The sequence below is a fragment of the Dendrobates tinctorius genome, unplaced genomic scaffold (assembly GCF_039654945.1).
Source record: "Dendrobates tinctorius isolate UK_male_01 unplaced genomic scaffold, ASM3965494v1 ptg000066l, whole genome shotgun sequence".
NCBI classification, from domain to species: Eukaryota; Metazoa; Chordata; class Amphibia; order Anura; family Dendrobatidae; genus Dendrobates; species Dendrobates tinctorius.
Window position 1 is genome coordinate 1,436,665 of NW_027361734.1, and position 17,357 is coordinate 1,454,021.

The following is a 17,357-nucleotide window of genomic DNA, read 5'->3' on the forward strand; positions in this document are numbered from 1 at the left end:
TGAGGGAATGCTGCAAGTGATGAGCTCGTGAGAGATGAAGTTTGGCAGGATTCAGTTACCTTGCCATGTGGAGAAACTGCTGAAAAAAAGATGAGAATGTATGTGCGACTGCTATGCCCCTGGACGATGACCAGAAGAAGCAGTCAGAAGTTGCTTTTGATGAAGAAACACTGAATTTGTCTACTACTAATTTTTTTACAACACCGAACTTGACTACTGCATTGAATTTGATTGACTGGAGAGGAAGAACTAACACCTTCACTATGACCAAGATGGCGGCGGTGAGAATGGTGAGAAATGGCAGAGAAGAAGAAATAAACAACAAAAACTGCGTCCTTTGTGGGTGTTGCCATCACTTTTTGGTGCCAAAACTTGCCTGTCATTATGCCTGGGTCCGACCCTGGTGGGAGCGGATGAAGAGAAGGAGACCTCGCCCCTTGCAACTGATCATCAATGGAGGGGAGAAGCGGCTGGAGGCAGTCCCACCCAGTGACAGGCGAGACCCTGAAGAAAAATCCAGAGGATGCTGTGCAGCGCCATCTTGTAGCACTTGTGTACATGTAGCTGCCAAGGCATGGGCCATATTGAATGGAGGTAGTGGCAGAAGAGAGCGAGCATCCAGCCTCCAGCAGTCAGCGTGGAGCCAGCGGAGGCTCCCACCTGTCCAACCTTAGAATTGCCTCGACCCCAGAGCATCCACCTGGCGGAGACACCATATTTCTGGAGGTGGGATACTGGTGGTGCGGAACCAACGGAGCAGTCTCGGTCCCGAGGATCAGGCGCACCGGAACCCCCTGTTAATTCAGCGAGGACTGGAGCTGATAGTTGCTCAAGATGCACCGCGACCGGAAGTTGCATCTGAACCGGTAAGCCAATCGAACGCCACACTTTCAGGCATTCCCATGAGAGGAACTAGTGGTCCTGGGAGCCGTGACCTTCTACACCAGTGGAACGGTTGAGTGCACCCTTGTCGTCAACCCCAGAAGGGAGGCCCTCTCCATACAGTTCCATCCCTGATCCCGCCGTCTGCCCCCACGTTCCTATGGGAGAATCAGCTCCATCAACCCAGCCATCGGAGGTTCAATCGGCCTCCTATTCGGCTACAGCTCTGGGGGCTATCCATACCCAACCGGCCGCAGAGAGTCCCTTTCCCATGCCTTGGCAGGCTGCCTGGGTGGAAGGGGCGGTCCTTGATAAAAAAAAACAAGAGCGGGAAGTATGGAGAGAGCTACGACAGCCGGGGGGGCGCTCTGGTAGGATGGCGCACTGGTGTATACCGACACTGACCGGGGCTACGGCTTTATTCGAGAGGACGAGACAGATGCCAAGGTCTATGTAAATGTGACGTCTGTCAAATTCAGGAAGTTGTTGAACATGGGAGACCCGGTCTCCTTCTTTAAGGAAGACTGTCCACCTGTGTATTACGTGGTAGCGGTTACCCATTATGACAAGGACGACATGGGTCTTTTCCCAGAATCGGTACAGGCCCCATAATCGGCTGACACTCGAAGATCTGACGGTGCTGTAGTGGCACCATCCAGATCCTCTGCGGCTGCAGGGATGACACCTGATGGAGTGACACGCGGTGCGTGCGGTTGAAAATTGTGGATCATTATGCCTGTTGCATTTTGTTGGGACTGTTCCACGTCCCTGTGGGCACTATAGCCCTAGGAAAAGGATTTTCCCCCGCTTATGGTGAGCAGAAGTTTTTCAGTTTTCTTTGGCAACGCTGAAGATGAGTATTGTCAGCGGTGCATATTGATGGCCTAGAGGACTAAAAACTAGGCAGAAGAAATCGAGCCTATGGACTCTTTGTTGTTTCCTATTTTTCATTCTGCTGGAAATAGGAGAGACTGTCTCTTTTACCAGAGACCTCTGGAAGGTCTGTACTTCCCTCAAGGGAAGGGGAGAACCTCTCCTAGGACTGCCTATCTTTGCAATCTGGACAAAAGACTGGGAACTTGGACTGTCACCTGTGCATCATGGACTGCGGTGCGTACTGGATGCGGCTTATATTAAGTCAAATGACTTGCGGTTTTCGTGCAGTTTTTAATATCATTATTGTTTTTTTGCATTGTACCTTGGTCGAGGATCACCAAATTCAAGGAAAGGAGGTGTAAGGGGTTGAGATATGTCGTTCATGCTCCCCTTTCCTCTGTTCTTAATGTTTACAGATGTGCTTTATGATAATTGTCTGCGGTACTGCTGCATGTATAACTATGTATTACTGTTCATTGCTTATGGTATTGCCACATGAATGTGTTACCATTTTATAGAAAACTGTAATATATTGCCTGGTATTCCTGTATTATAGTATTGCACATGTTATATGCCTTTTGTACATGTTCAGTTAGGAAAAGTTAGTGCATCCTTTCTTGGGACTTTAGAGGAGGGCACTCTTAGTACATAGTCTCCCCATAAGCTGGGTAGATGTAATTATGTTGCGGGCCACTAGAGGGGGTATTCTAGTGGGCCTGATAGGATGTTCATAGAGGGTTAACTGTAGGAGGGGCTGCTGAGAGTTAAGGTTAGTGCTCAAGAGTGGTTTAGTCAGATGGTGATATTCGACGAGACAATTTTTTTCAAAATGACATACCTAGTTAGAAAATGTTTCTGAAAATTAACAATGGTCAAGATTTGTTTTTTACCCTTTTTGTGACTTTTTAGTACAAAAAGTCACGTGTTTTGCAAAGTAGTGCAAAAATTTGCACAAAAACTTCTGAAGCACATAAATTCAGTCTAGGGGGAGACTGGAGTACATGTGTAACAAATGTTACCACTTTTCAAAATGCTGCAAATGATGAATCAGCTGAAAACATTTGAAAATCCTATACCCCACCCACAATGGTGAACAATCTAATGAACACATGCAATTAGACTTTAATAAGGGTGCACATAGAAAGCTGAATATGGCACAAGCAAACAAATGTGCAAAATACTAAAAACTAGATGAAAAAAGGTGAAAGCGCAATAATGAATCAAACACCATGTCTCCCATTATACTATAAAAGGCCTCCTCAACAATTCCTGGGACATTTAGGGTATGTTTCCACGGTTAGTATACGCAGCTTCCAATCTGCAGCGTCCAGATGTTACAGCATAGTGGAGGGGATTTTATGAAATCCCATCTCCACTATGCGTTCAAAGACGCAGGTAGCAGACCTGCGTAACCGGACATGCGGTGCCTCTTTATAGACGGCAGCATGTCTATTTATCTTGCGGAGACGCTCAGTCTCTGCAAGATAAATACACCGTCCTATGTATAGGACGCGGTGATTCCACATGGTTCAATGAACACAAGCGGAATCACTGCGTACAAAAGCAGGCAGCGCTTTGGACGGAGCTGCGTACAAAGCGCTGCCAATACTGACCGTGGCAACATACCCTTAAGGTTCCGTGGTGAAATGTATCAAAGGTTTTGTGTCTGTTTTTCGGATAAAAAAATCACTTATTTTGTCCCCGTTTGTGCACGCATATTTGTGACCTTTTTTTTAACACTGCTCTTGTCACAGATTTGTCAAACATTATGCAACACAGATTATATTAATGCAATAATGCAGGCAAAAGCAAAAATTGCTTTTACCCCCTTCACCTCTGGGAGATTTTCCTTTTTTTTTTTTTTGGTCTGTTTTTTACTCCCCTTCTTCAAAACTTTTTTTTACTTTTCCATCCACATAGAAGTATGAGGGCTTGTTTTTTGCAGACCGAGTTGCACTTTTGAATGACACTATTCATTTTTTCATGTGATTCGTGTTACATGCTGAAGTCAGAGACTGTGGCATTTAACAGGTTAACAGATTGCCGGGAAAGATGTGGGCTCGGAGTGGGAGCTCACATCAAAGGCAGAGACTTTTGACATACATATACCTCAAAGGTCGTGAAGGGGTTAAAAAATCTCCTCCCAAGACTATTTTCTATCATTATATTATATTATATAAATGGACATACTGACCTTCTCACCCTTTGTGCCAGGCGCTCCTTGTTTTCCCTGAAAATGAGACGTATTTGTCAGGTTTTAGGATGCACAACCCCTGCTAATGACACTGCTTGCTTGGTTATCACTATGCTACTGTCATTTTAAGGCCGGTTTAACACGAGTTTCTTTTTTTAATTAAAACGGCCTTTGTTATTTTCAGTGTGCTGGAATCATTTTTGGTATGTGTGTCAGTTTTTATAATCATTGCTGCATCAATTCTTTTATGAAAAAAATCTTATCTTCTCTTTCCCATCAAACTCACATTGTAGATAGAACACAGGTGACATCTACCGTATGTGCTATCCGTTTTTTTCACAGAGCCATCATTGCAGACCATCACATACCATTCTGCCATGCATCCAACATTGTTGCACGACAGTAAGTTACTGACAAGTCACGCAAATATTTCTGTGGATAAACTAGAGTGGTCGGAAATCCTATAGAATCAGGTGCATGTGCTCCATGGATATGATGCCAACATAAATGTAGAAATGTTTGTGTTCTGGGAATTACAGTCACACTGCAGACATACGAGAAGTTACCATTAATTATTATTCTTGTGTTCTCATTAAGGCTGTGTTCACACTGGGTGTTTTTGCTGCTTTTTTTCTGCTGCTTTTTTTCTGCAGCAAAAACTGTTCTCTTGTCAGTAAGTAAGCTGAAGAAAAAAAAAGCAGGTTTTGCTTGCTGAATTTTTGTCATGCTACATTTGTTTCTTGTGCATGCCAATAAAGTTTACTAGCACAAAAAAAAATCTTATTCTACTTCAGGTTTTGGCACAAAAAACTCAGCAAAACCTGTGTTTTTTCAGCGTTTTTTCACCACCCATTACTTTCAATGGCTGAAAAAAGGCTGAAAGAATTGACATGCTCTATTCTGCAAAAACGAAGCAAAGCACAAAATGCTGAGAACAAAAAAACAAGTTGTTTTTCTGATTTCTGAAATCTCATAGACTTTGCTGGTACTGTAAAACGTAGCTGAAAATTTACATAAAAAATGCAGCTAAACACAAAGTGTGAACTTAGCCATGATCTACCCAACATTAGACTTGTACACGAAGCTTTTTTTAGCCAAAAAAATAAAAAATATACTTATTTACTTCTGCATTTGGTTCAATGACAGCCAGAAAAACAGCTGGTGTAAAAGCTAACTCACATGGCTACACAGACTTGTCTCACAAGACTAATTCACATGGCCACACAGACTTGTCTCACAAGACTAATTCACATGGCCACACAGACTTGTCTCACAAGACTAATTCACATGGCTGCACAGATGTGTCTCACAAGACTAATTCACATGGCCGCACAGACTTGTCTCACAAGACTAATTCACATGGCCACACAGACTTGTCTCACAAGACTAATTCACATGGCCACACAGACTTGTCTCACAAGACTAATTCACATGGCCACACAGACTTGTCTCACAAGACTAATTCACATGGCCACACAGACTTGTCTCACAAGACTAATTCACATGGCCACACAGACTTGTCTCACAAGACTAATTCACATGGCCACACAGACTTGTCTCACAAGACTAATTCACATGGCGACACAGACTTGGCTCACAAGACTAATTCACATGGCTGCACAGACTTGTCTCACAAGACTAATTCACATGGCTACACAGACTTGTCTCACAAGACTAATTCACATGGCCACACAGACTTGTCTCACAAGACTAATTCACATGGCCACACAGACTTGTCTCACAAGACTAATTCACATGGCCACACAGACTTGTCTCACAAGACTAATTCACATGGCCACACAGACTTGTCTCACAAGACTAATTCACATGGCCACACAGACTTGTCTCACAAGACTAATTCACATGGCCACACAGACTTGTCTCACAAGACTAATTCACATGGCCACACAGACTTGTCTCACAAGACTAATTCACATGGCGACACAGACTTGGCTCACAAGACTAATTCACATGGCTGCACAGACTTGTCTCACAAGACTAATTCACATGGCTACACAGACTTGTCTCACAAGACTAATTCACATGGCTACACAGACTTGGCTCACAAGACTAATTCACATGGCTACACAGACTTGGCTCACAAGACTAATTCACATGGCTACACAGACTTGGCTCACAAGACTAATTCACATGGCTACACAGAATTGGCTCACAAGACTAATTCACATGGCTACACAGACTTGGCTCACAAGACTAATTCACATGGCTCCACAGACTTGGCTCACAAGACTAATTAACATGGCTACACAGGGCAGTTCTTTACTGATTGGTGTGGGAGCTGTACATTGAGCCTAGTAGATGTCCAGCAACCAATGTCAATATGGCTAGAATATGTAAAGTGCAACTGCTTCATTAGTTATAATTTTATGTCAAGCAAATGTTATGATCATCAACAAAGAGTACCATAATATGAGTACAGAAAAGACACTTCCACCCTAGAGATGACATTAAAACTACATCACGGCAGACAAGTTCTAAAATCAATGGTTGTGTCTTCAGATAATATCATATTTGAACATGAAGTATTGCGATTTGTACCTCTTTTCCCACTGGTCCAGGAACACCTTGGGGTCCACTGTTCCCATTCTTTCCCCTTTTTCCTCTTTCTCCCTGTGGAAAAATAAACTAATCCTATTATTGACATGATTTCTAATATGTCTGTAATATATTTTGTAGCGGTACATAAGATGTGGAAAAGCTAGGAAAAGAAATAAGAATTCCAGTAAAAGGTTGAAGAACATTTTAACATTACATACGAGCTGCCCGTTACATGGACCAAAAACAAAATGGAAGCAAATGCCATGAAAGTCCAAAATTTATTGAAGCATATTAGTTAAAAAAGTAATTAAAAGTGATGTAGGGACACAAATGCAAAATAAGCCACTTTTTAAAGGGAACACACCACATGTAGAACCAAATAGCAGTAGAAAAGTCACCTTTGATACTTAACTTGATTCAGGCTCTATTAGACTTGTATAAAAAATACATATGTATAGAGTTCTAACAAACTTCCACAAATCCACAAATAAAAAAAATATAATAAGCCTATGAACTAAGTTCAGCCCAATGATGGGTAAAAAAGCCCAAGAAGAGAAAAGGATCATCACGTTCAGTAAATATGCATAAATTAATTAATCACCAAAAATTGGTGATATACAGTATTTCAACAATGCCCAATATTAAAACTGCTTCCTAAAGAAAAGTGCACTAAATAGTGCCACACATTCCTTGTAAAAATATATTAGGTAGTTTACCTTTAAATACAGCATAGAAATAGGAACAGTAAAGAAAGCAATGTGTGATCTACATTAATGCATATATATCAGATAATCACGTAAATAGCCTATGAAAGAAATATGCAGGTTGTAGTATCAGGTCTGTCTGCCACTTAAATGTAATATGCCAGGTTAATTCACCCTACCATCACCTTCTGTGTTTTGCCCTACAGGTTCCATTACCTGATGCCAGACATTGGGAGAAATGCGTTAAGGAGGCTACATACCCCTGGGGGTAACTTATTTATAGGACCATACTAGGGTACTGCCCTTGTTAGTGTGGCAGCAATGCAGGGGCATGACTCGGAGTGGTAAAACAATAAAAAAATACTCCCCCTTTTTTTCTTTCTTATGTTTCTTCACTTCCGATTGCTTGACCCAAGAAGGGAAAAGAGACATCCATTTTGGATTCAGGCTAACATCCAGATAATTGAAATGGAGGAAGCTTTACGTTGGTGAGATCGCACCAGTTTTTTATCTTGAGCACCGTTTGGTTGTCCATTTATGCATTGGGACTGATGGTCCTTTTAAGATATTATTATTAAAACTGCTGCTATGATTGTGTATATTCAATAGGAATATATTCAAAGCATGCAAGTATGCACAAAAAAACAAAAAAAAAAATTTTCAGCTCAGGATTCCTCAGTTTTTTACATAAAAGATTATGTTAATTGTAACACCTCATTTGTCATTTATCAAATAGAGTGCATTACTTGCAAGCTACAATATATAGGTTGCACCACATGCCCTCTCAAAGTTCGTATCAGGAGACATTTAAATGATGCGGTTAATCCGAATGCTTGTTATTCCGGCTGGTCAGGTGAGGAAAATCTCTAGGAGTGGACCCTCTGGACCGTGGCACCGAGGGACCCCGGGTGAGCAGCCAGGTGGAGACGACCCCTATACAGGGATCGTTAGGAGCAGGCCCAGGGGTTCAGGTACCACGATAGCCGGTACCGAGCAGGGTGGCTCAGAACGGACTGGAGTAGGAGCACGAGACTGTGGAAGGTCGGACCAAAGTAGGATTGCAGTGCCGGGCCACGGATAGCAGGAACACTGGAGACAGGACTGGAGTAGGACTGTAGCCGGAACCACTGCGTACAGGACTGCGAGACTGCAGCAGGTACCACGGTGTACTGGACTGCGAGACAGCATTGGTCCGGCGGTGCTTCCGGATCAGGGCACTGCTGGAGTACAAGTGACCGAAGGGAGGCGCGGCCGCGGCCTATGGCTCATTGCATGCAGAGACGCTGTCGGCCGCGGACCTGTCAGAAGGGACTGCCGTGGCTGTCGGACGGCGGGGGACTGCGGCGCGGGAGCAGAGGCCAGGTGAGTATACAGTGACGGCGTGACAATGCTATTGCTCCATCTGCAGCTTCAAAGCATTTTTGAATACATCACAAAGGTTGTGTTGAATCTTTTAGATTTAATGCTATAGAAAAAGTTCACAGACCTTTGAGAGGAGGCAATCACAAATGCAAGTTGTTTAATAGAGAATCCTTTTGGATTTTCACACTGAACACCAGGACACCGTCAGGTTTGATTTATAGACATTATGGCAGGGCTAAGGGTCGTGTAATCGATGGGCGATATGTGCCTCATAAATGGCTTATCTCTAAAATGTAAAGTTTCCAAGAGAAAAAGGTCGTACTCTGCGGGATAATGATGAATGTTTATTGACACTGAATTACATGTCACGTCGGAGATGTGAAGGAGAGTGTGTCAAATGGCTGACTACGGCCGTTTCACGCTACTCGAGCGCTTCCACGGGTCAAAGTGCAGGAGGAAATGACGGATACTTATGCATACCAATCACTCCTCCTGTCAGCCACTACAAAACTAACAAGTGAAACAGACAAGTGTACGTGCAGACATATAAAAACATACAATTTACCGCCTCAGCGGGAACAATACCTTTACATGTAAAATTACAAAAATTACAAGGAACAATTCAATCATTATCAGTATTACTGGTTAACCCCTATAATTAAGTTAACTCTTCTGGATAATCTATTCCGGACCAAATATGTGCTCCCATTAAATATAATATAATTGTGATATATTGCAACTATGCCGTAGCTCCTGTCACCAGGGTAAAAATCACTGACACCTATCTTTTTGCCATTTATATTATGATAATGTCCTAGAAAAACTATTTTCTCACGATCAAAACGGATTAAGACAAATTTAACTATGTAGTACAAAATTAAGCGAATAATAAACTGCCCCAATTTTATATAAATTTTTTATCAAGCAAAATACCACGCCGAATGTCATAAATTTATATACCACCCAAACATGATTCTTGTGTTATAATCTCATAATATTAAGCAAAATACATTTATATGAATCAGTTATCATAAAAAAATGGCCATATCTACTTTATCATTGAAACCTGCGGGACCCGTCGCCCATGTATCCATGATCCATTTCGATTCCCGCTGCAATAATAATTTATGCAAGTTCCCCCCTTGTGGGGGGTAACATCACTTTTTCAATACCCGCAAAAGTAAGGACACCCGGATCCGTCCCATGTACAGTCCTGACATGGTCAATGAGACGTGGCACTCCTTTCCCAGATTTTATCAACTTGAAGTGCTCCCGAAATCGAACATAAAGCGGGCGTATTGTCTTTCCTATATAAAAAAACCGACATGTACAGAAAATAACATAAACCACATGATCAGTCTTGCATGTAATAAAGCTGGACACCGTATGTCTAACTGCACCCATTTGCAGTGTACGATCAGTACAATGATACCTGCAATAGGGACATTGTCCACATTTATAATTACCTTTAGGTATTCCTTGATTTAACCATGTGTCACGTTGAGTTATTAAACGATTCTGGACTAAAGCGTCCCTAATCCTTGTACTGCGTCTATTGGAAATCAAAGGTCCTCTGGACACTATATCAATCAATTCCCTGTCTTGTTCCAAAACATGCCAATGTTTCCTTATTACGGATCTGATTTGTCTATCCATGGGGCCATAACGAAAACAAAAGGTAAATCTTTTTTCTTTCTTACTTTCTTTACTCTGTTGATTTATTATGCATCTCCTGTTATCATCCCATTGTGATTTCACTTTTTGAAGTGTAGTATCTAATAAATGGTCAGGGTACCCTCGTTGTCTCAATCTCTCATGTAATTCTCTATATTGTCGTTCCCGACCCTCGACTGTATTATTGACACGAAATATTCGTAAAAATTGACTATGTGGTAATGAATTAACAGTATGTGTGGGGTGATAACTGTCAAACCGCAATACGGAGTTGGTGGCTATAGGTTTCCTAAAAACCGATGTACATATAGTATCATCCTTGATCTCCAAAAGGACATCAAGAAACTCCAATTTGGTACCTCCAAAATTATATGTGAACACCATATTCATGTGATTCATGTCATTTAAATAGTTAACAAATTCAACAAATGTCTCTTTTGTACCCTCCCAGATTATGAACACGTCGTCCACATATCTGAGGTATAATCTGATATGTCTGAAATACCTCTGCATATTATAAACGTATTTCTCCTCAAAAGCTCCCAAGAACAAGTTCGCAAATGTGCAAGATACCGGCGTGCCCATCGCAGTTCCCACATTTTGACAATACCATTTCGAATCAAAAGTAAAAGCATTGTGTGTTAGAATAAAACTCAATGCATCACAAACGAAATCTATGAAACCTTGCTCTTTCCCTGTCGTACCTAAAATTTCCTTAATAGTGTCAACTCCCAATTGTTGAGGAATTCTTGTATAGAGACTTTCTACATCTATTGATGTTAAAAAGAAACCAGGTTGCCACCCAAACCCATGTATTACTTCTAGAAAAGCTTTAGTGTCTCTTATATAGGAAGGGATTTGAATAAGCAATGGCCGTAATAGCCAATCTACATATTGTGAAAGTGCCTCCGTCAGTGATCCTATCCCAGAAACAATGGGGCGACCTGGAGGACAAGATAGGGATTTGTGTATCTTAGGTACATGGTACCAATGGGGACGCGTAGGAAAATCAGGCAACAATTTTTCTGCCTTTTTTTCAGAAATAATATTTTTTATGACGTATTGCCTGAGTAAAGACCTCAAATCTTTTATGAATTTGTGGGTAGGATCCCCCATCAATTTCGTATATGTGACTGTATCTGATAGATGTCGGTGGGCTTCTGCTAGGTACATATCTCTCGGCAATAACACTGTATTCCCTCCTTTATCTGATGGTCTCACCACTGTGTCTGTCCATTCTCTAATTTCTCTCAGTGCTGACTTCTCTGCCACTGTCAAATTTGAGGGAGCTGTGGGATATACTAATGCCTCTACATCTTTAATGACTAACGTCTCAAATGAATCAATAAGATTTCCTGGGGAGACAGGGGGCATATATTGTGATGTTACCCCCCCTAAAAAAGGTGTATAAATCGTTTGTGGGTAGTCACCCCTAGATTCAGTGATACTCAACAATAGGGCAGCATCTTCATGCATTTCTGCCAATGTACCTACTCCTGCCATGAATCCCAAAGGACCCACTTCACATTGCACCTCCCCTGATAATGGAGTGTTAATGGGGGTTTTTTGTAAAAATTGCTTATGCAATCAGGAAAAGGGAAATATAAGCGCCATTATCGTAAACAGAATCAGGCTCCAAACAGGAGAGATTATTTAACAACGGATTCTGATTCAAGCATGGGAGAGGGAGCCAGTTAATCCATGTCTGCAATTGACCAGCAGATATCAGCAGAAGCAGGTGTGTCTGGACATAATATCCCTTTAGGCGGAGGATCAGAAGAGGAAGGAGGAAGGCTGTATGGACAAAACCGCAAGAGAAAGCAAGTCTCATGGAGACCGAGACGATAAGGGACACACTGTCGCATGCAGTAATAAATTTAACTGATCATGTGTTGAATGATTCACATCATTCATTATTAGCCAAGGGTCTGAATTTTTGTATACCAGATAGTTTTGATTTGACAGAATTTAAGATTGATTTATTTAAATCCATTAGGAAGATGCATCTGCATAAGCAATTTTTACAAAAAACCCCCATTAACACTTCATTATCAGGGGAGGTGCAATGTGAAGTGGGTCCTTTGGGATTCATGGCAGGAGTAGGTACATTGGCAGAAGTGCATGAAGATGCTGCCCTATTGTTGAGTATCACTGAATCTAGGGGTGACTACCCACAAACGATTTATACACCTTTTTTAGGGGGGGTAACATCACAATATATGCCCCCTGTCTCCCCAGGAAATCTTATTGATTTATTTGAGACGTTAGTCATTAAAGATGTAGAGGCATTAGTATATCCCACAGCTCCCTCAAATTTGACAGTGGCAGAGAAGTCAGCACTGAGAGAAATTAGAGAATGGACAGACACAGTGGTGAGACCATCAGATAAAGGAGGGAATACAGTGTTATTGCCGAGAGATATGTACCTAGCAGAAGCCCACCGACATCTATCAGATACAGTCACATATACGAAATTGATAGGGGATCCTACCCACAAATTCATAAAAGATTTGAGGTCTTTACTCAGGCAATACGTCATAAAAAATATTATTTCTGAAAAAAAGGCAGAAAAATTGTTGCCTGATTTTCCTACGCGTCCCCATTGGTACCATGTACCTAAGATACACAAATCCCTATCTTGTCCTCCAGGTCGCCCCATTGTTTCTGGGATAGGATCACTGACGGAGGCACTTTCACAATATGTAGATTGGCTATTACGGCCATTGCTTATTCAAATCCCTTCCTATATAAGAGACACTAAAGCTTTTCTAGAAGTAATACATGGGTTTGGGTGGCAACCTGGTTTCTTTTTAACATCAATAGATGTAGAAAGTCTCTAAACAAGAAATCCTCAACAATTGGGAGTTGACACTATTAAGGAAATTTTAGGTACGACAGGGAAAGAGCAAGGTTTCATAGATTTCGTTTGTGATGCATTGAGTTTTATTCTAACACACAATGCTTTTACTTTTGATTCGAAATGGTATTGTCAAAATGTGGGAACTGCGATGGGCACGCCGGTATCTTGCACATTTGCGAACTTGTTCTTGGGAGCTTTTGAGGAGAAATACGTTTATAATATGCAGAGGTATTTCAGACATATCAGATTATACCTCAGATATGTGGACGACGTGTTCATAATCTGGGAGGGTACAAAAGAGACATTTGTTGAATTTGTTAACTATTTAAATGACATGAATCACATGAATATGGTGTTCACATATAATTTTGGAGGTACCAAATTGGAGTTTCTTGATGTCCTTTTGGAGATCAAGGATGATACTATATGTACATCGGTTTTTAGGAAACCTATAGCCACCAACTCCGTATTGCGGTTTGACAGTTATCACCCCACACATACTGTTAATTCATTACCACATAGTCAATTTTTACGAATATTTTGTGTCAATAATACAGTCGAGGGTCGGGAACGACAATCCAGAGAATTACATGAGAGATTGAGACAACGAGGGTACCCTGACCATTTATTAGATACTACACTTCAAAAAGTGAAATCACAATGGGATGATAACAGGAGATGCATAATAAATCAACAGAGTAAAGAAAGTAAGAAAGAAAAAAGATTTACCTTTTGTTTTCGTTATGGCCCCATGGATAGACAAATCAGATCCGTAATAAGGAAACATTGGCATGTTTTGGAACAAGACAGGGAATTGATTGATATAGTGTCCAGAGGACCTTTGATTTCCAATAGACGCAGTACAAGGATTAGGGACATTTTAGTCCAGAATCGTTTAATAACTCAACGTGACACATGGTTAAATCAAGGAATACCTAAAGGTAATTATAAATGTGGACAATGTCCCTATTGCAGGTATCATTGTACTGATCGTACACTGCAAATGGGTGCAGTTAGACATACGGTGTCCAGCTTTATTACATGCAAGACTGATCATGTGGTTTATGTTATTTTCTGTACATGTCGGGTTTTTTATATAGGAAAGACAATACGCCCGCTTTATGTTCGATTTCGGGAGCACTTCAAGTTGATAAAATCTGGGAAAGGAGTGCCACGTCTCATTGACCATGTCAGGACTGTACATGGGACGGATCCGGGTGTCCTTACTTTTGCGGGTATTGAAAAAGTGATGTTGCCCCCACAAGGGGGGAACTTGCATAAATTATTATTGCAGCGGGAATCGAAATGGATCATGGATACACGGGCGACGGGTCCCGCAGGTTTCAATGATAAAGTAGATATGGCCATTTTTTTATGATAACTGATTCATATAAATGTATTTTGCTTAATATTATGAGATTATAACACAAGAATCATGTTTGGGAGGTATATAAATTTATGACATTCGGCGTGGTATTTTGCTTGATAAAAAATTTATATAAAATTGGGGCAGTTTATTATTCGCTTAATTTTGTACTACATAGTTAAATTTGTCTTAATCCGTTTTGATCGTGAGAAAATAGTTTTTCTAGGACATTATTATAATATAAATGGCAAAAAGATAGGTGTCAGTGATTTTTACCCTGGTGACAGGAGCTACGGCATAGTTGCAATATATCACAATTATATTATATTTAATGGGAGCACATATTTGGTCCGGAATAGATTATCCAGAAGAGTTAACTTAATTATAGGGGTTAACCAGTAATACTGATAATGATTTATTGTTCCTTGTAATTTTTGTAATTTTACATGTAAAGGTATTGTTCCCGCTGAGGCGGTAAATTGTATGTTTTTATATGTCTGCACGTACACTTGTCTGTTTCACTTGTTAGTTTTGTAGTGGCTGACAGGAGGAGTGATTGGTATGCATAAGTATCCGTCATTTCCTCCTGCACTTTGACCCGTGGAAGCGCTCGAGTAGCGTGAAACGGCCGTAGTCAGCCATTTGACACACTCTCCTTCACATCTCCGACGTGACATGTAATTCAGTGTCAATAAACATTCATCATTATCCCGCAGAGTGCGACCTTTTTCTCTTGGAAACTACATTCGTCTTGCTACGAGATCAAGCACCCGGGAGTCCTGGATGTGAGCTCTCCGCCTGCTGCCAGCCACGGACCTTAACACGGTAACAGCGGTGCCGTCCGCTTTCTTGCATTGACTTCTATAATGTAAAGCATACCAGATATTATTATTGTTGTTGTTTGAAGGACCTGTGGTGAGGTCACAGTCAGGTGACCAGTCAGCTGCTGGGTTCATGGGTGTGGCTACAGCCTTATAATGCGGCCTGCTCCTGAACTAGGGAGCTGTGTGTGGGGAGGACTAAGCCTCCCATGTGTGCTGAGACTCCTGTTCTGAGTCTACAACCACGGACATTTGTGTTCTTTTGCCTGAGCTAAAGGTTCCTTTTGGTGTTATGCTGCCTTGTGCGTTTATGACGTGAATAAACCACATGAACTTTGGAAGGACCTGTCTCATATTTGTCTCCCGCTGCACCTGAGCGAGTCACATCCCTACAATTGGTGGTACACATGCGGGCAGCGGTCCCAGCAGAGACTTGAGACAGTTGCTGCATGTCCTGAGTGAAGTTTGCAGCGGGGCAACAAGCACTGCCTGGAATCATGGAGGACCTGCTGAAACACCTGGTCCAGTCCCAGGCACTGCAGCAGGAAACCAACAAGCTGTTACAGCAGATCCAGCAAAGCCAGCAGGAGCAGCGGCAGCAGTTCCAGCAGAGCCAGCAGGAACAACGGCAGCAGATGCAGCTTCTGGCAACCGCCATCCAGGAGGGCAGGACGAGCGCCGCAACAAAAGGTTGGGCTGATGCCACCGACGTCGGGAAGGCGGTAAGACGCGCATTACAAAAAATTACCCCTGAGGATGATGTAGAGCCTTCCTGACGGTGTTTGAGAGGGTGGCTGAGAGGGAAAAACTTTAGCCAGAGCGGTGGGCGGAGGTACTGGCCCCATACCTAACGGGGGAGCCCCAGAAGGCATACTTTGACCTGACGGTACAAGATGCCAGAGAGTATCCCAAACTAAAAGCGGAAATTCTCGCCCGCTCGGGGGTAACAATGACTACCAGGGCACAGAGAGTTCATCATTGGGCCTATCACCGGGACAAACCCCCGTGCTCCCAAATGTTTGACCTGTTGCACCTGGTCCAGAAATGGCTGCAGCCAGAGTCAGCTTCCCCTGCACAGATGGTAGAGCGAGTTGTGATGGATCGGTTTGTGCATTCCCTGCCGAGACCTCTACAGACTTGGGTTGCCCAGGGTGATCCCCAAAATGCTGATGAACTGGTTGGGCTGGTCGAGAGATACCAGGGGATGGAAGGTTCCTTGGGGAAGCAGCCCATTCCGTATTGGGGGTCCCAGCAGGGGGTGGAGTCTCAAAAAGTGGTGGGGCGTCCAAGGTCAAAAGGGGCGGGGGAGGCGGTGCCCAAGGTCCCTTCGGGTGATGTTATTTGCTGGAAGTGTCACAGGCCAGGACATAAAGCTGCCCGTTGTCCCCAGACCACCGAGCAAATTGACTGCAGCATGGGACGCTGTAGTTCATACTACGCATATCCAGCTTGCAGTGTGAACTCGCTACCTAACAAGGGGCCACAAGCGTGTCCCGTGAAGGTGAACGGTCGAGCAGTAATGGCGCTTCTGGACTCCGGGAGCTTGGTGACCCTTGTGAGGGCCAGTTTTCCTCTAAACATACTCCCGGGTAAAAAGATTGGTGTTCGGTGCATACATGGCGATGCAAAGGATTACCCTATGGCTAGGGTGAATATTGAAATGGCGCATGGCACCAAGTCGCATGAAGTTGGCATTGTTCAAGACTTGTTGCACCCTATAATTATTGGCCGGGATTTCTGTCTGTTTTGGGATCGGTGGGGGATGGGTTCTGAGTGTGCTAGCAAGAGCAGGGAACCAATCCACTCCACTGAGGTATCGCCACCACCTGAGGCAGACGGGTTTCCTTTATGTGTCCTTGTTGGGGATGAAGAGGAAGGGTCCCCTGTACCTGACATCCCGGAGTTAGGGGTGGCCGGGGAGAATTTTGGGACTGCCCAACATAGGGACCCCACGCTAAGGAAAGCCTTTAACAATGTCACCGTCATTAATGGGGTTGCACAAGAGCCGGGAGCAGACACAAGGTTTCCCTATTTTATGTTGAGTGGGGAATTGTTGTAC

At 42.7% G+C, this 17,357-nt stretch overlaps 1 protein-coding gene across 1 annotated transcript in view; it reads right to left on the reverse strand.

The window, feature by feature from the left end:
- Positions 1–17,357, reverse strand: part of LOC141095090 (uncharacterized) — a 616,558-nt gene that overhangs the window by 261,996 nt on the left and 337,205 nt on the right. Inside the window, exons 77-78 of the mRNA XM_073580971.1 lie at positions 6,512–6,583; positions 3,953–3,988 (exon numbers count right to left, since the gene is read on the reverse strand). Coding sequence (XP_073437072.1) covers positions 3,953–3,988; positions 6,512–6,583 — 108 coding nt within the window. The remainder of the gene's footprint in view (positions 1–3,952; positions 3,989–6,511; positions 6,584–17,357) is intronic.